We start from the raw sequence: 25,865 nt of genomic DNA, 5'->3' as shown, positions 1-25,865 counted from the left end.
TCAAAAATGGACACTGAATGATCCACATCAACCACGTAAGATCGGAATTAAGCTCTCGATAAGGACTTTCTTGACCACCAAAGTGACTTACCCCTCACTCCGCAATATGAAAATATGAACCTTGTGTTAAGCTTGTCGAGCTTGAAGGTCCTTCGCTTATGACTAATGCTTTGGAAAGCAATGGAGCTATTGCGATATGATGGCACTGCCGCACTTCAATTCGCAATATTCATCTTGCATAAATTTCCGAAACATACTAAAATAAACTTCAAGAAAATTGAATACGCTATCTTGAACTGCTACAAAGCAGGTGGCATGGTGTACAAATGAGTTCCACATGGGTGTCCAACTGGTACAAATCAGTTTCAAAACGGATGAACGAGTGGTACAAACGAGTTCCAAATTTAAATCCAAATGAGTTCCAAAGGTTGAAAATTAGTTCCATAGCAGTTTCCAATGGAAATCCAAAGCAGTTCAAAATGTGTTACAAATGAGTTGATGACATGGTAGGACGCTATGACATCATAAACTGCTGTGTAATGTGTTTCAATTCCACAGCAGTTCGAAAGCACATACAAATCAGTGGAACAAAGCAAATAGATGACAGTTCCAAATGACTTACACAGCAGAAATTTTTCCCTGAGTAAGCACCAATAGTGATGGCTCGGAGAAGTTACCTCCGTTTTTAGTGGGGAAGTACGTGAAACCCCGCTGTTTTAAGAATGATAGAGTCAGGGGTGTATCCAGGAATTTCGTTTGGGGGGTCCAAAACATGGGGGGGAATTTTTGAAAAACAGGGTACTAACTTTGTACTACTAAGTAGAGAGTATTAAACAAATTTTAACACTTTTCATAATAGAAAAAAATTCATTTTTCAAATGAATATTTTGTACCTCCCGGACCTCACCCCTGGCTACGCCACTGGCACAGTCTAAACATACCATGATTAGACTGGGCCACTGGTGAGAGTGATGCCTCGCCCCTGTGGTAGCAGCAAAAATCCGTGAATGACAGTGGGATTAATTCAGCGGTGGTTGGCGGGAGTTGATGCACTCATGGGGAAAGTAGATTTCTTCCTCGATCGCTACACGGGCCCCAACATAGGACTAACAATAAGAAATGTGCGCGTTATTTTCTTCCCCACAACTGCACCAGCTAAGTTGCGACCTCTCGACCGAGGGGTCATTTCTGCGGCAAAGCGGCATTACTGTCGGATTTTAGTGGAATTTTTCATTCGTCAAATGGATGTAAGGGATCGGCAAAATTGAAGAGGACCATTTTGCAGGTAATGCAGCGGCTTTGCAAAGTTTGGAAGCGTGTCGCACCTGTCATCATATTTAGTTATTTTGCAAAAATTGGCATCATCATCATGACTAATTTTACTTCGAGAACTCATGCATGAGGCCTTTCAAGCTGTTTTCTTATCGGGAGTTGTCAATCCGGATCGAAGTCAACTGCGACCACGCGATGGAGAGTGATGACGAAATCCGTGAGTCCTGGCAGAGTCTCTCAAAAGACATGAATATTGAAGGGTCGTTTGATGAGTTCACTTGAATAGACTCAAATTTCGTTATCCGCTATAATTGGCGCTGTTACCTTAACTTTATATTAGTAATGGTCAAATCTATTGAATTCTTAATTTTTCATTGTAAACTTCACGAATACATGTACTCTATTTCAAATATTGAGAATAAAGGGATGGCCTCGCGCTCACCGCTACGTTGCATACATTTTTGAAAACCGATGAAAAAGCACGCGAAGTGATTGAATAATACGAACTGAGGCTTCCTAAATGTGGTCTATTGCCCGCGATTTGCATTTCAGCTGAAGACATCAGCACTGCTTTGAAGTATGCGAAGGTAGAATGAAGATAACGCATGCAGACTTGCTTCAATTTCCGAGCCCCTAGGACGATGCAACGTGCGTATCACCTCCGGGGAACGAACTCCCGATCAACAAAACGGCAAAATTTCGGTCCCTTGAGTTTCGTTTAAGAGAGGTTTTACTGTACATCACAAAGGCTTTACACCCTGTGGGCCTGGGTTCAAGTCCTAGCAGTAGCAGAAACTTATAATATATGGCCCTATCCCTACTCGACTGTATTGTGGAGGGCAATTCCAGTACACCACTCTGTCCATCAGATGGGACGTTGAGTCCTGGTCCCTTTGGAGCCTATCATTACAATTAGCTAATGCCAACCCACAACCCTTACTTCATGGCACTAATGACCCCAGCTGTCGGTTACCTCCTTCCAAATAGCATACCATAGATAATATGGAGCACTAAGGACCCGGGATATTCGGAAATTCAGATTTTTCCGGTGTTTAGATCACTTTTTTTAAGCGAACTATTTAAATAACCGCGCAACTACCGTCATACCGCCAGTGATGAATAAAAAAATGATTAATAGTCCGGCACAGTTTTCCTTTATAATTTTTACGCATTAAAAAAGCATTTTCCCATGAAATTTTAGCATTAGTAGATAGAATCTACCGGGTATAGCTTCTCTGGCGTCATTCTTCCGCGAATTCAGCGCCGGGACCTTCGACTCACAAGTTGTGTTACTCATCTTCACGTAATATTTTGCTTCCCCATATCTGATAACAACACCAGACACTTTTTGTATTTCGATTTAATGGTGCTTAGCCATTCCTGAGTTTAAAGGGACTGCCTTATCGCTCACGTCTTGAATTTGACTTCAACGATTACATGACGATTGACGACGCGAGTTATTCTCCGAGGCATTAACAGGGTTAACATTCTTCTTCCATGGCATTAACTCCCGTTCCGTTAAAAATAAACGCTAGCCACCTAGCGGAGTTAAGCTAATAGCTACTCAAGTTTCAACCATGTTTCATTTAAACCCACTGACAATGAGATACATTTTGAGTCAGGTCTGATAAACGGGCCGCGCAATTAACTTTCCCTCGCCTCCATTCGTCCCGCAGATGTGGGGTTAGCCCGCGGAATGAGACTACGCATGCTGCTTTTACCATCGTGTTGAATCACCATTGACTTACGTCCATACTAGAAGTACGACTTTCTTTTTTGGATCGCCTTGGAAGCCAAAATTTTGGCACGGGAGGATTTTTAATGACTCATTTCGCCGTTATATTTCGCTGGGGCGACGGAAAACATAGCGTTGGCAAATTTCTAGAAAACCTTCCGTTAGGGATAGATATTCCGTATTTCATAATTCCGGATTAATGACCATCTACTGTAATTACAGTAATTATGTTATAAACAGCTTCGATCAATAAGTCGAATAATAAACGAAAGGTGATAATGTTAATATCTCCGGCGATCATCTGTCTTCATCAAAAGTAGTAACGCATACACGGCGATTGCCGTATGTTTTAGGTTTCGATAGGTTTTAGGTTTCCTTCAACGGCAAATTTGAACTAAGAGCAATATTCACGTTCATAAAGGATACTGAAATATTACTGGGAGGGCGCAGAGGGAAGCAATAATTAGATTCGAGATATTTTTAGTTACTCGCTCAACAGCTCGACGTCATTTCAACTGTTCCTGTATTCATTTTTGCAACTCATTGAGACGAATAAATAACCTAACTTCACATTGCTCCAGTCGGGATTTTCAAAACAAGTCGAAAGACAAGTACGTTAAATCAAGATTAGCGGCCTCTTTGGGGCTGAGGTTATGCTGCGCAAAATCGAAAAACTGCGTAAAATCAAGAAAAGATGTAAAATCGAAGTTTCACCATTGCAATTCCCTATGCTTTCTGGCCAGACTTGAGTGTCGCTGCGTAAAAACGAGACTTGATGTAAAATCAAAGTGTGTAAAATCGAAGTTTTACTGTAAAAAAAATGCTGCTAATTTTTTGCGCCTCTCTTACACGTGCTAATTGGTTGCCTAATGCACACAATGACAGGAGCGAGGCTAGATTTGACTGTTGTTATCAACTTTTTGATAAAAAATCAAAATTATCCTTCAACAGGACCCAAGACCTTTTTAAAAAGAGTTTTAAATAAACCATTGAACTGAAGCTGTGTTATAGGAAGAGGAATGAAGATGTTCTTCATGCTTATGCTGACTCAAATTGGAACAAAAAGGAAGACTCAAGACCTATCTCAGGCTATATTCTAATATTTTCTAGAAACACTGTCAGTCGATTCACAAAGAAACAGACTAGTGTAGCTTCATCATCCACAGAATCACAGTATGTAGCACTTGCTGCAGCTGCTGCTCCTGAATTCCTCTGGTTGAAATACTTATGCCATGGCTTCATCGGTACTGACGAATCAGAGGAATTTTTGAAGGTAAGACAATTAATACATTCACTGCCCCATTGGTCAAAATGAGCGAAACGCGTACTTCATCCTTACACCGTTTGGTCATCATGACCATAGAAAGAGGCACATTTCTGCCCTCGCATAGCACATGCCTCGTGGGTCACAGCTACTTTGGTGTCGCGTATATGATGAGACCGATACGGCCTACATACGACGAACACATACAAAAACTCAAATGGAAAGGATCCAAGTATTAAAGAGAAAGGAAAAAAAAGCATAACACTTTGGTGCAATGGGTGAATTCGTCTAAAAGTCCATGGCAGGGAATGTGTTCACTACTTGAAGTCAAACTACATTTCCACAGAGTCATTCGTTCATTGCATTCCTGCTGGCATGCTGAATTTATTAGTCCCACTTACAAGCTTTGCAGACTGAGGAACTCTATACTGGCTGAGTTGCAAACCATTGCCTTGAGTTCCATACTTAGAGAAGAAAATTAAAGATTTATTCAAAATTGTAACTATGCATAAATAATTTATCTTTAGTCTGATTCTAGCCACACTGAATGAATCTCATTGTATTCTTATGTTATTATTAAAAGAATGTCAAATGCTGGGCACATTAATTGCTAAATTTTTAATAGTCTGTATTTTCTTACTTTAAATTGAACGAACATACTTGGCGACTAAAGTAATTAACAACTTTATGTAAATGGTAAATGGGTAAATCACCTAGCGGCTAAGTTAGCACCCACACAATGGAGGAGTTATGGAGGAGCTCACCTGGTGGAAGACATTTGGATTTCCGGGTGCAGACACGTTGGGCAGGTGGAGTTGAAGCATGTGCACAAACTGTGGCCAAAAGCTGTTGGCGAGGAAATCAAACCCCTCCACCGTCAAGCTATCCCTGGCAAAACAGACAGCAATGCATGAGAGCAGATACACATTACAAGCACTCAATCCACTCTGAGCTACACAAAAATTAAGCTCATTTATAAAATAACAAGTATTTTAGTGCTTGAATTCATCAAGCAAGGTTCGAGTGGAGGGTAAAGACATGGTGGTGACAAGTTATTTGGAGTCCATAAGTGGTTTAATTACGGAAAAAGACACAGTGTCGTTTAAATGGAATGAATAGACGAAGAGTATGCTATTTTGCCCTTAACAATACTTTACATTGCCTTAGTGACCACGATAATAAAAGCGTTAAGAGATCGTTTTGAATCGAATGATTCACGTAATGGAGAGTAATATTAAACAAATGATAGATGAACTTGTAAAAAAAGCCGATTGTCCATATTTTAGTCCTTATCCAAGGATTGTAGGATTGTATCCAAGGATCCTTCATTCCCATATATGTAATAGCGTTTGAACGTAGATAAGTAATGAGCAATTATCATTTTGGACCTAAGATCTATTATATTGTTCTCATTGATAAAGATTGATAGATATTCAATGTCCACCATGAATTAACTGTAGTAAATGAAAACTGAGAAGCCAATGTGATAACTTTTAACAAAAACTTATTGGAAATCGAGATAAATATGTATTTGTTTAAAGTCAATTTTAATCAAAAAGTGCATGCAATGTGTGAACTTATGGATTTACGTCACAATTCCTAGTTCCCACTTGATTAAAAACCGTATTACGGATAGATAAAGGGGCTGAGATTACTTTGATGATTCGAATGGATATGACTGGAGTATCAAAATTCGGATTTCACTGATGACTTCTGCCTCTCAATGTTGTCACGGCGTAATATCGAAGAAAGGTTTAAATAAAGGATGAGTCGGTTCTTAAATTTTTTCGGTTCTAGGTACCGGTTCGGTTATCCCCAATCGGTTCTCTGTTCTCGTACTCAGTTCCAAGGATGATTTCTTATTATCTGAATTAATGGCAAATTCAAATGAACAACCACAAGAAGTGAATGAAAATAATTTCACTAAAGATGTAAATTAGCAGGAAAGCTCTATGAAAAAACTTAAGATCGCCTCCGTAATTTTACTTGCCAAGTAAAAAGTTTCAATACCATGTTGTCAAAGAATGCTCGATGAACCAATGCGTCATGTTACATCAAGTAGCCACTGGTTCTATCTCGAGGTTTTTTGATTCTAAAAATTCAACATTATTAGCCTATTTATTCTTTTTTGGCAGAAATATTGCCTGCAGTACTGAACTGTACACTTTTTCTGTACAGTACTGTACACTGAACAGTTTATTGAAAACAGTAGTGGTTGATGCTGATTTTGAAGGCCTGCACGAAATATGCTTGGAGCACAGTTTACATATGCATAGCATCAGGATCAATAGTGCAACTCCTCTCACATCTGACAACATCATCCGTTGATTTCATTATCTTAACCAATAAATTTCAAATTACATCTCTATCACAATTTATGACAATAAAAAAAGAAACATTATCAGTCTCTCAGTGCAATGTGCAGAGTGTATGATATCTTAAGTGAGTCTATCTTTAGCCAACACAAACAAACTGGATGGTTCACCCATGCGAGAACATGCCACATATAATTTTCTGTGTGAAAAAAAACGGTGTGTCCAAATCTAACAAAGTGGGGAGTGTCACAAAAGTGTCTCTCAGATTTCAATCAAACTTTGTGGTGTTGTAGTCCATCGGGAGCTGTCCACGAATCACCCCCCTTATGGAGTTATATAGCCAATAGTTAGGGGCACCGAATTTTCGCGAACCGCAAAATATAACGCGAAATTTTCAAGGTTGCGCGAAATTCACTTAGTTCCACGAAATTTTTCTGCGAATTTGGCGCGATATTTTCCACCGTTGCCGGTAAAAAATACCCCGTTACTTTAAGTTTTCTTAAAAAACCGGTATCAAAAACCGAGCGCATAAAGTCGGTGCTTTGGAACCGGCTCGGAACTGTTGCGAGGATTTGAATTTGGCACCCAAATCCGAAATGGTTCGCAGCGTATTCAAGGCCAAAAAGTAAAAAAAAAAGTTTTGAACACGCATATATTACTTTCCGATTGCATGGCGTCAATGTCTTTCTTCTTTTGAGAGTTGCTCCCTAGCACGCGCATTTAAGGGGTCGTCAATTTGTCGCTCTCGCCAAAATTGTAACATTCTGTAGTCGCTGCCACGTAGGCCGCTTTCCAACAAGCTGACTTTTCGCCTGCAGCCGGCCACGGCACGGTGACGTTCTTTCAACATACTATAGATCTATGGATGTCTTCAAACGAGTCGAATCACACCGTCGCGTTGACGGCAAGGCGCCCATTTCAATCCGGCCCGGCGATGCTCCGTCTACGGCGTGAAATATAGGCTATGCTACATTGAGGCCGCTTTCAGACGAAACGACTTTTCACCGGCCGCCGTTCACGTGAAATTCGGGCGGCTTTCAGACGAAACGACTTTCTGCAGCGCCGTGTGCTGTGCCGTGAACGGCACCAGCGGGAAATCGTTTCGTCTGAGAGTGGTGTTAAGATTGATTCATGTGTATATACAGCAATTCTGCGATATACGAGCAAGATGCGTTTCGAGAGCCTATTCGTAAGTTGATAAACCTATGCAAGCCGTCGAGAAGTGTGGTTATCCTGCAGAATGCAACCCCGCATTACAATTTTACGTTAATTCATGGCCGCTTAGTTTATGAATGTTGTCGCTGTACCGGCGTGTTGAGCAGTTTATTGTTGAGGTTATAAGAACTGCGAGAGTGAAGCATGCAAATCAGTTGTCAATTTAAGTAACAATTTAAGCTAGTTACATCACAGAATGTATTTTAATCTCACTTAGAAGTTACAAAAAAAACCTGGAGAAAGAACCAGTGGCTGCCTGATGTACATAATGAGACATGTTGGTCGATCATGCATTCTTAACAATGTGTTATTTAACTTTTTTACTTGGTAAATAAAATTATGGAGGCGATCTTGAGTTTTTTTAACAGACCTTTCTTGTTAATTAACATTTTTCGTGAAATTATTTTCATTCACTTCTTGTGGTTGTTTAATTACCTGAATTAATGGCAAATTTAAATAGAGTTCATCCTTGGAACCGAGTATCGAGAACTGATGGGGGAGAACCAGAACGGTACCGAGAGCCGAAAAAATTTAAGAACCGAATCAACCTTAATTTATAGAATTCCTTTACCCCAGTCAGCAATGCACAGTTTGGAAAAGAAAATGAATCTTCGCTTAATAGTCTCAAAAAATCTGTGAAACTTTCCATGTGTGAGGTCCTGAAGCAAATAGGATAAAGACTAATATCAAGTTGTCATTCCTTGTATAGTGACCCAGGGAGGAGCATTATTACAGCCATGGGAAGATTATTTAACTCAAGGTGTATATTGACAACTGATGTGAAGGACTTAGACACAATTGTTGCTTATGTCCTCATATAATCATTAACAGAAACTCAAGAACTTTTTGGCTATTCTGCTTTGAAGGATTCTGTTAGATCAGTTCAGGAAGAAGGAAAAGAATTTTCAGTACTTCCACTAATTCTTGCCCTTTAAAATGATTTTTCCCCATTTTGTAGAGAATTTTGTGAAAACCCTGTGAATACCTGTGGCAAATGTAGATGCAGGAAGAGGATTTTCCATGAATGGAAATATAAATAAAAGAACCACTAAACTTCCAAAAATGTATAATTAACCCTTTCATTGCGTAACATTTTCTCAGAGTTGTTTCACATTGGCGGAGAATTTTTTTTCACTGCATTCACTTTGTTTTTCGAAAATATGAAAACAATTTCAATAGAAAAGGGATTTTTATGTTAATTTGACAATTTATTAAACAATTTGTTCATGGCATCACAGTGATGCCATCCGCACCCATGTGATAAATGCGCCGGATATTAATGCAACCCGTTACACAAACATTAGAAACGACGGACAACATATTTTTACATAGCAACTAAGAAGCTTGAAATAATTTCTGAAATGATGGCGAAATTGAATTATAAAATAAGATAAATAATTTTTCAGATGTCATCCACTATCCATGCATCAAATTTTGGGTAAATAAAAGTTTTCGAATTTTAATTTTCACATCTAAATTTTGAAATTTACTAGTAACTTAGATTTGGATGCAAACATATGAAAGTTATTTTATCTTTTTGCCATTTTCGTTTGCGTTAATGCTGAAAATATTAACTAATAATTGTGAAATTCTTTGAAAAAAGGGTTCAAACACAGCCCTGGAACATCTGCACATCATACACCATCAGATTTATACTGATTCACCACTTTAGTCGTTCTAAGGACGTGAGGAGGATTATTTCTTCTGTTTGTCCTTAGAGTTTCAGTGGTGTGTCTTTTTGAGTAACTCAATAGATATTTGAATAGATTATTATAATTTTTATGATGATTATAATTTTCCATGTATAAACTCAGTAGAGTAGCCACGGGAGGGGGGGTTATGGGTAACAACTCCCGTTGAGGTGCCAAAAACGAGTAAATGGCCCCCGCACCCTCCAGAAGGGCCCTCAAACCTCCGGCAAAAACCCCCCATTTCAAAATCGTGGCTACGCGACTGTATAATGTGCCCACTGAGGAGAAATCTATCGATTAATTTTTGCACGACTTTGTCTGCATGTCCCCTGCCTCCAACATCAGGATCCTTCGCCCCAGTGTAAATTATATCATCTTGCACGAGGACATTAGGCTCAGAAAGCATATATAATGTTATGCCGCGTTTGTGACGCCAAAGCAGCATGCACTAATGAAGCAGAGTTCTTTAAAAGTGTAATAAATTTCTTTCATTCTTTGAGTGAATAATTTCAAAAGGGGTCGAATTTTATGCAAGGGGTCTCTTGGTATCGGATCATCTACTCCAGGGTTCCTGCCAAAACTCCATGCAACGGAAAATTAGTTGAAATCGGTCTCGGGAAAAAGTGCTGTGAAGGAGGGAAAAATCGAAGATATTTTCCTGCCTTTTCCAATAATCTGGAATGGATGGCCATCTTACAATACTTCATACAAATCATACATTAGGTATATCGGACGAAAAATGTCTCCCATACCCCACGAGTAAGATTCCTATGCTCGGTTATCCTTGAAGAACTGCATGTTGAGAGGCATTGGCAATATGGACCAAAGCCTTTCAGACGACAATATTTCCTCCAGCTCCACATACTTGCATCCTCAACGTAAACCTCAGTTAACACCTATAAAATATACTACAATAAAATACATTACACTTACAAAATGCACAAGACTGATGAGGTTGCTCTTTTGCAGTCAGAAAGAGATGTAAGCGTTAAAGTTTAGAACCGACGTACAAGAAATATCTAAACGTGAATATTCCAGATAAAACGCGCATAGAAATTTTGCCGACTTTCTTTTCTGATTATAATAGCTCTATTTGGTCGAAGTAAAATATGTAAATTGCTTCAAAGTTAAAAAAACCTTCGCGGAGAAGACCCAATACAATGTTCCATGCATACACTTGAGTAAACTGTACCAGAGGTAGTTTTATTGCGAGGAGATATTCTAAGCCTAGTTGACCAAAGGCTGATACATAAACGGTCTTTGGGGTTTGAAAATAGGAATAAAGTTAAAAATGAAGATGTCTCCTATATTCCACGTAAGTGACTAAATATATGTAAAATACCAAAATGTCCAATGGAAAAAGGCCATACGGTAATATTAGAAAAAAAATCTCTATAGAGGAGTGAAAATGCACGCAATCGAAAGATGTCCGAAGGAGGGACTGTACTAATCTAATAAGAATGCAAAAATACTTCTAAAAATAGAGATAACAGGCGACACAGAGCGACTTGTAGTCTATTCCGCGGTGACGGAAAACGACTTTTTTATTTGAGCCCCGAAATTCGATCATTTTTTCCCCGAGGATTTCCCCAATTCTAATTTCTCATTCAAAATGGAAAAAATATAAAAGTTTCCTTAGAACCTTCATTATTTCCCGTGAATAACGAATTGTTGGTCGTAATTATTCCCACCTAGTAACTTTAACAAACTCATGCGAAATAAATGAGAAAAAGTCGAAAACTCTATTTCTTCCTCCGTAGCCAATATAATCAGATCCCTATTGAAAGGATCGTTCAGAAAATGAGTGGCAAATATATTATGGAAGAATGTTAGGAGTTATAACGTCATTTTGTAAATATTAAGGTTAAACATTAATAAAAACAGCAACAAATTATTCAACTGTGTTTAGCGTGTGTAGGTATAGTGACCGTAATTTGAAATACGAAAATATTTTTCGCCAATGAGATGAAAGGAAATATCGTTTGAAAAATTTTAATAGGTCTAAAACGAAAATAATAACCTTCAAATGTGGCAACACTTAGTACAAATATTCAGAAAAGTAAAGAAAATATCACATTTAAATTTTTTGTAATGGCGAAAAATCTTACAAATAAAAAATTACTCCATAAATGTAAAAAAAATTTACTCAAAAAATATAAACTATTTTTCAAAAACGGAAGGCATATGCAGGTAGCCTAATCCATTTTGTGTGCTGGAAACCATCATTTGAGTAGATAGAATAGAGCAGAGGAGCGTTGGGAGCGATTGAAGGACACAGGCCGGCGTGGCATCAATGTGATGCCACCCGCCCGTTGGCAGGACCTACGCTGGGCATCAATGCTATGCCATCCGCACTCAAAGGGTTAAAGTCAAGTTTGACCAATGGATCTCAATTCTAGTAAAATAAGGATTCAGCCAATTTTAAATTCCAGAGTGTGAATAATCTCAGAGGGCATATTAAAAAAATATAGATAATTGACAAACACATAAGTAATTGCATGTGTTGATATTATATTTTTTGTGTAAGACCTTAAAGACTTTTGTTATCAATTTGTTAAGTAAAAACTATAAGTTTTTTACATCATGCAGGCCAATGAGACAATGAAATTTAGACCAATCAAAAATATTCCCCATATATATAAATCCCGCATTTGTCAAGCGGTATGCGGTTGAAATACATACATACATAGCAAAAAGTGTTTATGATGTGTATGTAACAAATGCTTAACTTATTCCTTTAGCATTTGCTTTGACCCTTCTTTGTCATGGTTTTTACCATTAAAAATATATTTAAGATGCCAATAAGCATTTTTATTGGTGATTATTGTTCTTGGGATAAAAAACAATATTTGTGACGAGTGAATTTTTATGATGAAACTGTATTTTTTTATGACGAAATTGCAGTTTTATGACGAAATTTTAAACCGAAATTGACAGATTTTTATGACGAAATTCACAGTTTTTATTCACCGATAATCTTTGCCTCTACCAATAGTTTAAATTAAAAAATGCTGTTCAACATTTACAGGTTCATTGTATTCCTTTAGAAATATATTCAAATTGTAAATGGGAGGGTTAGCCTGATAGTTACGGTATATGACTCCTACCCGAAGGTCCTAGGTTCGATTCTTGGGATTTTTTCACACAGGACCTTGGGATTTTTTCAATTATGTTATTAAAAAAAAATAATACGCATTTTTCCGTTAAACGTGCACTTGGTTTCCATTTATGTTGCAATATGGACTTATATTCTTACAATCCAAGAATGATTTTTGGAATTGGATTACTTTAATAGTTGAAATTTCAGCACTACACAGATTTGAAGAGGAAAATGATGACTGCGAAGCAATATATTTTACGTATAAGAAACGCTAATTCTCTTTAGGGGAGGGGTAAAAGTATAATTTAGCATCAAGCTGCCTCTTGGATGAACCTCTACTTACAGATGGATTGTTAACACTTGAGCAACCGTTCGCTGAAAAAATGGATGACAATCCCGAACTCCGGAATAGACACCTCGACTGGTCTTCTATGAATTTCAACGGTTCTTTTCTAAAAATATTTATATGCCTTTTAACACTTGCATCCATACTTTATCGCAGCAGAAAGAGCACAAAAGTGCTAGATGATGTCTTTTGAATCGTTCACAAGTTTTGAGGTTTTCCTCTTCCAATGTAGGGAGTTCTTCGCTAATAAGAGTCGTGCAACCGAGAGTAGTGGAATATATTCATGCCTCTTCGAGTAATTATATTTCGGTTACAGTCATATAATTAAAATTTAGACTATCCAAAAATGTGTATTGTGAAAACGCTTCGTTTTGTCACACGAAAATTATGTAAATGAAACCAGGCTCCCGTGTGAAAAAATGGGAAAACATCTGATGCTTCTGCATTGCAGAAAAAGATTTCCACGCAGAAAAATAAAATTTTCATTGAAAATCATGGAAATAATAATGAAAAGCAGGCTTTTAATAAATGAAAGGTAGAAAAAACTATGAAAAAAAAGTGCCACGACCAAGAATCAAACCTAGGACCTCCAGGTAGGAGGCAAATATCATTACCACCGGGATACTGCTCCCAGTTTATAATTGCATATTTTTAAGGGAATATACCGAACCTGTAAGTGTTTAACTGCATTTTTTGTTCAAACGATTGGTTATATATGACTCCATAAGGGGGGTGATTCGTGGACAGCTCCACATGGACCACGACACTACAAAGTGTGATTGAAATGTGAGACCCACTTTAGTGACACTCCTTGTAAGCCACAAACAGACATCGTTTGGCCTTGAGACCCACTGATTGCCATTGACAATGCCAATCTAATTAGAAATTGAACCTGATTGAATTCCCTTGGCACATCTGTTAGAGTAATATGAATTCATGGTAGCAATACATCTTTTCCTTGAAACTTGACATTCAAAATGCTGTCTTCGACTACGTTTTTCATTAATTTTTTAATGACTAATCGCATGCCAAACAGATGTCAAACAACATTAACACTACTGACCGTCATCAAGGGGACAGTAAGCCAAAAACATTAAAATTTCAGCATTTATATGATTTTTTTCTTCAAAATTCACCATAAAATACGTGGCTAACGAAATTCCAATGCAAGAAAAAGAATTTGTATTTGTTCTTCTATCAAACGGTATACATCTCATGTGACCATTATCAAAGAAGAAAGGTCTGCAGGCATTAATAACAATCTTTACATGTGTTTCTTAAGGAAATGATTCAGGGCCCAATCCAGGGCCACATGGGCCCTGATGAAGAATAAAAAACAGTTTTTATCCTATTCCCAAACCTACTGAGCATACAGAGGAAGGACAGAATCGTTACAAGAGAATAAGGAACGAAATATGTTGTAAAGTGCGGAAGGCTAGAGAAAGGTGGATGAAAAGTATTTGTGAAGACTTGCAAAACAATCTTAAGCATGGAAAAGTAGAGGCCGCCTATAGGATAGTGAGGAACCACTTTCAGGAAAGAGGCATAAAATGTAATACCCTTAGGGACAAAAACGGAGAACTAATGATTGAAAACAAAGTAAAAGGTAAGAGATGGAAGGAATATCTGGAAGATTTGTACAAAGGAAGCAGCCTAAGAACGAATGCTATCGAAAATGAGAGGGAAGTGGATGCCGATGACATGGGAGCCCCAATTTTAAGATCGGAATTTGATGCGGCTGTAAGAGACCTCAGGATAAATAAAGCGTCTGGCATTGATGACATTCCTGCAGAACTAATTAAAAATTCAGGAGAGAAGACGTTGAACCAGCTATACAAAATCATTAGTGAAATGTATACGACAGGTGAGATACCAAAGGACTTTGAGAGGAACATTATAATCCATATTCCTAAGAATAAAAGAGGGGAGAACTGCGAAGATTTTAGGACCATTAGCCTTACTACACATGCTTCGAAGATACTGACAAGGATCATCTATAGAAGAATAGAAGGAAAAGCAGAAGAGTACTTGGATGAGGACCAATTTGGATTCAGAAAAAACAAATGCACAAGGGAAGCAATATTGGCCCTAAGACTGCTCATAGAGAAGAGAATGGAAAAGAACAAGCCAACGTTTGTTGCGTTTGTGGACTTAGAGAAAGCATTTGACAACGTGGATTGGAGCACAATGCTTGGAATCCTAAAGGAAATTGGGTTTCTTTATAATGACAGAAGAATCATCCACAGTTTATACAAAAACCAAGTAGCGGTGATAAAATCAGGGCCCAGCTGTGAAGAAGCAAGAATTAGGAAAGGAGTGCGACAAGGCTGTACATTGTCACCCGTAATTTTCAACGTTTACATTGAGAAAGCCATTAATGAAATCAAAGAAAAGGCATTGGGAGTGAATATCCATGGAGAAAAAATTAGCATGCTAAGATTTGCTGATAACATAGCCGTTACAGCAGAAACAGAGACGGATTTGAAAAATATTCTGGTTAATATGGGTAGGGTAATGGGTAGATATCAACTGAAAATAAGCACGAAGAAAACCAAGATCTTAGTATGCAGTAGAAGAGAAGAAGTCAAGACTAACATTAAAATAGGGAAGCAAAAACTGATAGAGGTGGATGAATTCTGTTATTTGGGAAGCAAGATAATTAGTGACGGGAGAAGTAAGAAAGAAATTATCAGCAGAATAGCCCAGGCGAAGAGAGCATTCCACCAAAAGAGAGACCTGCTTACAGCGGGAAACTTAAATGTGGAAGTAAAGAAACAATTTAGATCCTACATCTGGAGTATGCTCTTATACGGAGCTGAGGCATGGACAATGACAGCAGCGGAGAAAGCAAGGATAGAGGCCTTCGAAATGTGGTGCTACAGAAGAATAATGAAAATCAAATGGATCGACCGAGTTAGTAACGAGGAAGTCCTAAGAAGAGTAGGAGAGAAGAGAAGCCTTATGAAAACCTTAATAAGAAGACGGAACAACCTTATAGGCCACATCTTGAGACATGATGGCCTGATGAAGAAAATCGTTGAAGGGCAAGTGGAAGGCAAGAATGGAAAAGGAAGACCTCGGACAAAATATATGGAACAAGTAAAGAGAGATGTGAAAGAGAAGAAATACCTAGGTGTGAAAAGATTAGCAGATAGGAGAATAGAGTGGAGAGCTGCGTCAAACCAATCCTTGGATCGTTGACCAATGATGATGATTAGGGATGAGTCGATTCCACTTTTTTTCGATTCCGATTCCAATTCCGATTCCTTCAAATCGATTCCCGATTCTCGATTCCGATTCCATCGATTCTTACTCCTTCTAACAGGTGCGATTTTAATTTATCTGTAGCATTGCTATCATTAAAATTTAAGAATTGAATGGAATGAAATAACTAGGGATGGACGGATCCAGGATTTTTGGAGCCAAATCTTTTGAATAGGATATTTTCGAATCCAAAGGCATTTTCAAATTCCTATCATCAAACGAAGTCATTATTCAAGTTTATTCTGGGTACATACAATCAATGGAATGAGTTTTAGATTTTCATACACATTTTAATATTTTTATAAATTAAAAATTATTTTATGGACTTTCCAGTTGTTTTTTAAAAACATCTTTACATACTCAGGGCCTAAACTGTTACGCTTGGGTTTGGCAATGAAAATAGGAAAATCTTAGGATGAACCACTGACCAGTGGCGTAGCGAAAGGACCCCCCAAAATATAAAAACACAGTTACATTCCTTCATAAAAGGAAACAATATGTTTAAAAATCATGAATTTACAAAGATGAAAAATGAAAGAAAAATGTATCTTTGAAAAATGAATTTTTTTCTATTATGAAGGGTGTTATAATTAGTTTGAAACCCTCTCTTTTGTACCCTGTTGTTTAAAAATTGTCCCCCCGGGTTTTGAACCCCCCCTTAGCAAAATTCCTGGCTACCCCCCTGCCATCGACTGAATTCAAATTTTCCTCACGCACGTTTCTCTCGAATTTTACTTTCTCATCGCATACCAACTTGTGTTTCACCCGAAAATGCTTCAGTATGGTGAGGTGGATTTAGCACATCTTCGCGATAATTTACGCCACAGTGCACACACACGGTTCGGTTTGGAGTCAGATTTTGCTTCAGTGACGTCGTTGCCTTCAAAGCAAAGTCGGGTACGCTACGTGATATATGTAGTTGGCATTTCCAATCCGTCTCTAATTGTTTGAGGGGTTAATGCTGCGCTTTTTTCTTTGAAAATTGTGCTGTTTGGACAATGTTGCATATCAGTAAAGTCTAATTGTAGAATTGTAGATAGAAAACTGAGTGGCATTCAATTAGAGCTGAAAAATTAACAGAAATATCGTCAGGAATGCGTCTCGTTTGGTCTAATTCTTTTTTAAATCTCGTGCATGTCATCTTATTGTCGAAGCTATCAAGATATCTTCGGGCCCAGAAGTCACTCTCCTAGCATTTTTCGTCTAGAAACGGAGAATTGAAGCAGGTAGGCCAAAAAAGGTCAGTTGGTGAGACGAGATAGGGATGAAACACGCTTCAATTGTTTTCGTGTGATTTGATATTTTTCTTAGAAGACAATGATATATGATCCGTTTGATTTTGGATAAGAAAAAAACAACAATAGAGGCACGGGCTGATGGACGGCCGAGGGTGGTTTTCTGAAATCCGCGACGTAGTTACTTTTGACGTGGTTATTATCCTACGGCGCTGACAAGAGATTGTGAGATTCCCCCGATGATTGTTCAATCTCTTGGGAAGAGTCACACAATGTGCCAGTCGTATTTTGCCTTTTTTATTTTCTGGCTGAAAATCCTGGCCACGGCTGAAGTTCTACTCGTAACCTCTGCGAGAGCTTTCAAACCAGGGACCTGGAGCGCTCCTCCGCTCCGCTATACTCCGGCTCCATTGTCGGAGCGGAGCAGTTCAATTCCTACTGCTCCGCTCCGGAGCGGAGCGACAACAATGGGACCTAGGTGCTCCACTCCGGAGCGGAGCATTTCTTGCGAGAACTCCACTCCAGCAGGAATGGAACTGCTCCGCTCCGACAATGGAGCCGGAGCATAGCAGAGCAGAACACAAACGTCAATGCTTCGCTTCTTGGCGGGAAGTGAACGTATGCACGCTTCTGCAGCCGTGCAACGCATCGGATATTCCCTGCGGCTATTTTTATGTTGAGTTATTAATCCACATTCTACGTGATTTGCGGTATTATTTAATACCAATACATTTAAATTTACAAATAGTATTATGTAAAAAAAAGTATTTGTTTTAGGCGTGACTTAATGGAACCTTCTTGACACGATGAAAAGTAAAGATTTAAAAAAAAAATTGTGTGCGGCTGTTTATTCTGTCTTCTGTGCATTTGTACCAGACGATGACGTGCCACGTCGAAACCTAGGTCGTAAATTAAATATTTATGCGGAATTAAAAAGTTTTCTTTACTTTTCATTACGTAAATAATACTTTTCAAATTGGGCAGTCCAATATGTGTTCTATTTAAATACCTTGCATTAGATACTTTTGAATAATAAACAATTATAGTGATTATCTTAAGGATTAATACAATACGATAGTCGATAATCGCAATCAATGTTGTTTTATAATTTGACAGGCTTTGTGTCGCCATTTTAATAATTTATTAATTTTACTATCGCATTATAAAATTCTTTGTCGGGCGATATTAAAAAATAAAAATGCTGTAGGCTAATATTTTCAAAATTCTGGGATATCGTTTTTTTTTACGATGCCATAACGTAGTACGTTTAAAATGTTAACGATGTGGCCCTTCGTTGGGTGGAAATAGCATTTCTAATGAAATTTTACAATACATATGTACTTGGATTTAAAAGTAATATATATTTTAACCAAAGCCCATAATTTTTTTCCGAATAACATGCTTTGTAATTAGAGGTTCTTCTGAGCAATGTCTGTCTGTTAAACTGAATTCCGCGATAACACCTATTTTGAAATGTAGTCTTTCTTTCCCAAACAATGCAAGCATTTATTTACAAATGGTATATCTTTTGTACATTTACAAATGGTACCGATTTTTGTGATACAATTGCATAACAGTTGTATTTAAACTTCTTGTATACAGATGATTCGCAATTCAGTTGTAATAAAAAGGCAAAATACAAGGGAAACACAAATTTTCAATACCTTTGTAATAAATCTTTAATTAATTTTAATTATAATCTTTAGATTGTAAAATGATGGAAAATTGATATTTATAACTATAGAAAAATAATAGCATAATTTCATAATTGCAGACGACTTTTATTCATGAAAATATCGTAAAAATTATGGCATGAAACGGCCTTGGTAACCATAAGTTGTTGATTTTTTACTCAACAGAGAGGATCACAATAAAATAAAGTTTGGATTCACGAGCGCATAACTTCGGAGTACGCTCTTTTTCTTGCTCATAAGTGTGAAAAACATCAACAAAATCAAGATAAAATATCTATTTATACCCTACAAGGCGAGTTAGTTAAGGCCAGGTATATGGCAGTATTGTCAAATATTCCATCTATCATCTCTGAATTTTATTGATAGCTAAGAATAGTATGTAAAACATGTAATAATCAACGATAAAAATCATGTTCACAAAATTAAATTATTTTATTAGTTTATTATGTTTCTCCAATGCCATTTAAACCCGCATAAATAATAATCATTGTGAATTATTGTTGCGGCCAGGAAAGAATGTACATTTTACACGTGAAAGATAAAAATCGCAGTTGGCGTAATTGCTGTGAAGACATTATATAACATGTTGAAAGGTTTTACCTACGTATTCTTAAACGTATGCTTAAAATTTGAAACATAGCGGAAAGTAGTGCATCACTTAATTTTGGTTTCCAATTAAATTTTCGTTATAATGGTTGATTTGGCTATGGACATATTGATGAATATTAGTCAACTTTTACAAGGGTATCATTATGCTAAGAATCCGATATTTCTTTATAAAATGATGTATTCTAAATAAAAATGTCAAGAAGGGAATTGCTATTAAATATCGCTGTGCCATCACGTGCGGGTAACCCTTCATTATATTTAAATTTATTAATAAGTTTTATTATGGGTATTTCTATTAATAATTAACTATGGTTAATTCTATTTGGAAAATACGCACTTCCAGGTGGCAATAGAATTTATGGAACAAAGTTAACACAAAATTAATACCGGAGCGGAGCAGCATCATAGCAATTCGCTCCGCTCCGAGGAGCTCCGACATGCCCTCCACCCGAGTGCTCCGCTCCGACATTGCTCCGACCTACTCCGCTCCGCTCCGGCCGGAGCGGAGTGGAGCACCCCGGAGCAACAATTAAAATTCGCTCCGCTCCACTGCTGCTCCAGGTCCCTGTTTCAAACAAAACGGTTCATGAGTAGGACAAGAATCGCATGCGACGGCGCATTCGAAGAGAGAATCGGAACTCTTTCCACCCTGATGGGGCGTCCCATTCACTGAAGCTATTATTTAAAATTTCGGATCCAGATCCGATGTCTTCCACGACTTTGGATCCGATGAAGGGCAATATCCGTGTATATTTGGGTCCGAGGTATTCAATCCGACCATCCCTAAAAATAACAGCCGCGGTGGCTACATTCTCGTTTGGCCGCGGTGGCTAAACAATAATGTAGCGTTCATTGCGTCCATACACACCAGAGCAGCCTGGCGGGTGCGCGGTGGCGGCCGAACGCAACCTGTCGAGTCCGCCCGGAGGCCGCGGCGGCTTATGCCAAGCAAGTATCAACTTTCTCAAGTGTTGCATTGATGAAACTGGGCTATGCAAACGCGAATGTGTCTAAATTTTTTATTATTGACGCAGTCGCGTGTTAGTCTAAACAGTTATATAAAAAACCCGCGCGTATTTATAAGAAACTTTTTTTCACAGGAAAACTCGCTCTATGCACGTTTTTATTATCACCAGACTTCAAACATCATTCGAAAATAAAAAAAATATATTTCGATCTATTGTACTTTAAAATTGGTGGTCCAGATGAATTCTCCGAATGTGATTCATAATCGCAATAATTTGATTTGCCGTGACCAGGTGTTAATAAAAGAACGGAAAACGCATGCATTGCTTCACGACCCCGTGGTTTCCAATTTTTTTTCTCTGAGAGTTGCTCATGAACACGCGCCATTTCAGGGTTCGTCGGTTTGTCGCTCTTGCCGACATTTTCATGTTTCCGAGGCCTCTTAGGTATGTTCATCACAGCACCCCCGTGCCGGGCGTATCCTCCGCGCGGGCAAGGCTGACACCGCGGCCGTTTAGGTGTGTGGCAGCCTTTATGTCCCAAACTTATAGCCTATGCTCAAAACATTTATCTTCCTGGAATCGATGGAATCGGAATCGACTTTAGGCGATCGATTCTCGATTCCGATTCCGTGCTCGAGAATCGGTGGAATCGAGAATCGACATTTGGAATCGACCCATCCCTAATGATGATGATGATGATGACTGAACATACACTCAAAATTTCATAAGAATCGGTCCAGCCGTTTCGGAGGAGTTTGGCTACAAAAAACTGTGACACGAGAATTTAAAATATTAAATAAAATGAAAACAATCGTTGGCATGGAGACTAAAAGTTAACTGAAATCTCATAGTACCAATCTAGTACTACGCTGAAAACTTGGGACAGGTACAGTTTACACTATAGTAGGAAATAACACTCATCGATATAACTTCATATCTATACACCTTCAAAAGGAAACGTAATAATTTTTATGTACTTATAGTACAATCACTTTCAAAAGTCGGTCCCCAAGACCAGCACGAGCAACACTGTTTTTTGCTGAGCTTGAAGTTCGTGCATTGCCTATGCCTTCTGTGCCTGGTAGGGGCCAGTTTTACTCACCCTCACCAACCGCATAAGTCCTATGGAGGCATTCTCACTGTTCCTAAATTCTTCACGACTTCCCCGACTCCCAGTGCCAGAACACAAGGCGAAGCCTACCTTCTCAGTCACTCCCCCTATGAAAAAATTGTATAAACCTGTTTCAAATTTTTCATAGGGGTCCATTTTCACCCTGATATGAAGTACTCCGAGATACATTGTCTGAGTAATCTGGCTTGTACTTAAAAATACCGAGAGGTATCATACAGTGGAAGCCCAATTTAGCAAGTACGGCATTTAACGAGAATCACATTTTACCTAGTGATAGTCTTTGTACCACCAAATGGCCTACTTTTACATCTAAAATAAATCGGATTTAGCGAGGTCAAAAATTTCCTTCCACATTGTACGCTCAGTATTACGACAGATATTTCGGTCATTATGAATGACGAATGAGCCTTTCTTTAGGCTGCTCATAGCATGCTGTCGGTCACAGCTACTTGCGTGCCACTTATATGACATGACCAACGCGGCCAACGTGCGTAGCAGAATGTGCACGAAAACTCAAATGGAAAGGATCCAAGTATTAAAACAAAAGAAAAAAGAATAACACGTCGGTGCAATGGGTGAATTCGTCTAATAGTCTGCAGCAGGGTTAACTTTAAAGAATGGGAAGTTTAGGGTCTCTTAACGATATTTCACAGAACAAAATCAATATCAGAAAGCATTTTTTTTTAGTTCTAGCATAAATAATCACCACATACTTTTAAAAAAAAAAGACCACCAAAAAGGGGCGGTAGGAACAAAAGCAAACATTTTTTTGCAACTACAGTACACTCCCGACTATGCCAATGGGCTAATAATGATGAAGGGGAGAGAAGACGGCACGAATAATCGGAAAACACGGATAACCCAAACTTTCACTTTAATGTCTTCTAATGTTCATAATTTATGTAAAAAAACAATACATTACTATTTATGCAGTTATTCTGCTATTTTAGAGTACTTCCCGGACTCATTGAGAGCTTTGTTTGCCAGTTCACGATCTTTTTAGCAGCGATAACATGGTTGTTCTTGCATTAACAATGCCTGTAAGGCCTGTTAACCAGGCCATGTAAGGCCTGGTTTAAAAAACCACACTTCCGTAGCTGTTTGATTACGGATACAGAAAAGTTGTTTGCACGAATGTTTCAAAACCAGTGCTAGTGGTGCCTGACAGTGTAGGAAACTGCTCCCGTGAATGCAGCTAGAGCGCAATTGCTTCCGTTTTACAAAGGGGAATCCAACATAAATAAAAAGCCCAGTATATCCTAGCATTAATGCAGTAATTCCGATGATTTTGTGTTTGATTTTAATTTTTTATAATGATGGCGGAAAATATTGAGCGAACGTGAAAATAAAACATGGATAATCCGCAACATGGATATACCACAGTCGGATAATCGCAAGTCTGCTGTAATTAAAAAGGTTCAAAATTACAAAACTCAATATTACAAAATGCCAATTTTCAGGTCCTGCTACTTCGTATAATCGAGAGTTTACTAACCGCAGAAACCAGAACCGCAGAAACAACCTGATATCACTTGCCAAAATATCAGAGTTAAGCATTAAATTCATGTCAATAATCGCAGAATAAACAAATGCATAAAAGGATAGCACCCTTATAGGGACAATCCCTCGGTCCATACAATGCGCCTCTACATTATGAGAAAAATGTTGAAACTGCTATCTAAATAGAAAGTACTATTAAAAGACTGCTCTTAAGTAAAAATTTTCATAACATCAATTTGATAAAATTAATGCTCTTCGAGTGTGCTGGATATATGACATACTATTTTTATATATCTACTGTCTTATTCAAACCAATTGAATGTAAAAGTATTACTTATTGACAAAACAACTTATCATGCCGTACATGCCCACAGTGAGTACTAATTTACATTTTAGCACCATCATTATTATTCATCTCTTCCCATCTCAGTGCAACCAAAAAAGCCATCCATCCCACAGCTTTTATTCACCTATTTTCACATGATGTCAAAGTCAACAGCCGGCCAAGCTTCCCCGACAACACAGCCAATGCAGAGTGATAGACGTCGCTGAGGCGAAGGCCAGATGAAGATGCATCCTTTACGATGGAATCAAGGGCAGGTGCCACTACGTGCCTGCCCACCAATTCCTCGGCAATGCTTGCCTCACCCAACGACGCATAGAGGCGCAGGATGCGCAACGCCACTCCACTCGTCCAAACCCCTCCCTTCTCCCCCTGCAGCGCAATCACAGCATCCAGCAACATGCCTTCCAGCAGCTGCATCAGGCGGCCCTGTGCACACGAAGCGTGCTATGCACAGACAAACAAATGGCACACACATTAGTACACATGGGCATTAAGGAGCATATCACACATGAACACATTTTTTTAACCCCCTGCTCTGCCAATGTAAGCAAAAATATGTGTAACACTCGCCCCACCCCCTGCTTGCTTACCTAAGACTTTTTGAATAGATATTCATTCGCTTTGAATAGATAATTTGGCTAGCGGATAGGAGAGAGGAATGAAAAGCTGCATGAAACCAATCTTGGGATTGTTGACCAATCATGTCATATTTTCCACAGGCTTTTCGCTGGGATTCCATTTCATATTATTGAAAATTTCTTAATATCCTGCTTTTTATAATCAAGAGTTTACTGCATCAATAACTACAGACTCATCTGATGAATTTTTAGCACTTTCACTGACTGCATGAGTCTGTTGTACACAGCATGACACTGCAAAGTGGTTTAAAATAACACACATTACTTTGCCCCAGGCAAGATCATTCCATGCCAAAAAATTGTTTATAATTACGCTACATAGACGAATTTGTTAATGAAACACATTTTTATTTAACTATGGAAAGTTATTCTTCCTTATTTATAATTGGCAAAAAAAAACTTTATGGTATACGTGTAGGCAAAGTTTAAGTGGGTCATTTAAAAATACATTATAGCAAAGTTGGAATGCAAACGAGCTTAGATTTGCTTTTATGAATATTTTTTGTGAATGGCCCAGTGAAAATTTTACTTCGTATTTTGTATCAAAATTTCCTCTTTCAATTAGTATTGAAAGAGGAAATTTCGATAACTGTCGAAATTCCAGATATACGTCTGCGACACCGCAATATAGGATAAATAAATGCTGCAAAATTTTTTTCTCTATAGCATCGATGCTCAAAATAGGGGTGCGCCTCTTACACGTGTGCGCCTCTTACACACGCTTATACGGTATATGAGAGCGTTTTAACATTGGGAAGATAGGGATGCATTCCCGGTAGCATAAGTGTTGGGTATAGAATATCGTCTAAACCATATATACAGTAGAACTTGTTTAGTACATTTCTGAAGGGACCACAAAAAATGAACGTACTAACCAGGAAAACGTGCTTACGAGGAAAACAAATAATAGCAGTCGGGGTAATTGCAATCTGTGGAAAAGTCGTCATAATTACAATTAGTATCGGTAGTTCTCGTAGAATCGTCTTCCTGAAACCTTTTCACCTTCAAAATCAAGAAAATGAGCGCTACATTGAAAAACAATACCATGTGAATAAAAATCACAATGTTTCATTGATTTCCCGAGGACAATTACATGAAAACGGCGTCCATCTCCCGTGATTTATCCTATATATATTTATAGAAAGAGGAAAAGAAAAGCTAAGTCATTTCTTCTTTCTCAAAGCTTACTCGGAGAATATAACATACTTCTTTAGATAAAGTGGGAATTGGATAAGAATCATTTCTTCATCATGATAACTCGTGCAATAGCAACAATAGCCCACTCGCGAAATTTGTGCGCAGTGGGCTCTCCAGGGGCAAAAGAAGGTGAGGAGCGCTGGGTGGGGAAAATCGGGGCTTCTCATGGGCTGCAGTTTAGTTAGTCAGACATTCCTGATAAATGGCCGCATTTTATTATTCATCACGTCACAAGAAATGAGAAATGCATTTGGATAAATCAGGGTTGAAGAAAGAGATGTGGAATGAATGCAAGTATGTCAATGGCTAATAATAATAATTAAATCATGAATTCGGAGGTTTAC

The 25,865-nt window shown here is 38.2% G+C and overlaps 1 protein-coding gene across 1 annotated transcript in view; it reads right to left on the bottom strand.

The window, feature by feature from the left end:
- Positions 1-25,865, bottom strand: part of LOC124157015 (conserved oligomeric Golgi complex subunit 2) — a 113,570-nt gene that overhangs the window by 73,787 nt on the left and 13,918 nt on the right. The window contains exons 4-5 of the mRNA XM_046531480.1: positions 23,811-24,130; positions 5,036-5,159 (exon numbers count right to left, since the gene is read on the bottom strand). Of these exons, the coding sequence (XP_046387436.1) occupies positions 5,036-5,159; positions 23,811-24,130 (444 nt within the window). The remainder of the gene's footprint in view (positions 1-5,035; positions 5,160-23,810; positions 24,131-25,865) is intronic.

This window comes from Ischnura elegans, chromosome 4 (assembly GCF_921293095.1).
Source record: "Ischnura elegans chromosome 4, ioIscEleg1.1, whole genome shotgun sequence".
Taxonomy (NCBI): domain Eukaryota; kingdom Metazoa; phylum Arthropoda; class Insecta; order Odonata; family Coenagrionidae; genus Ischnura; species Ischnura elegans.
Note: the sequence above shows the minus strand (reverse complement) of the source record. Positions and strands in the feature narration are given on the sequence as shown.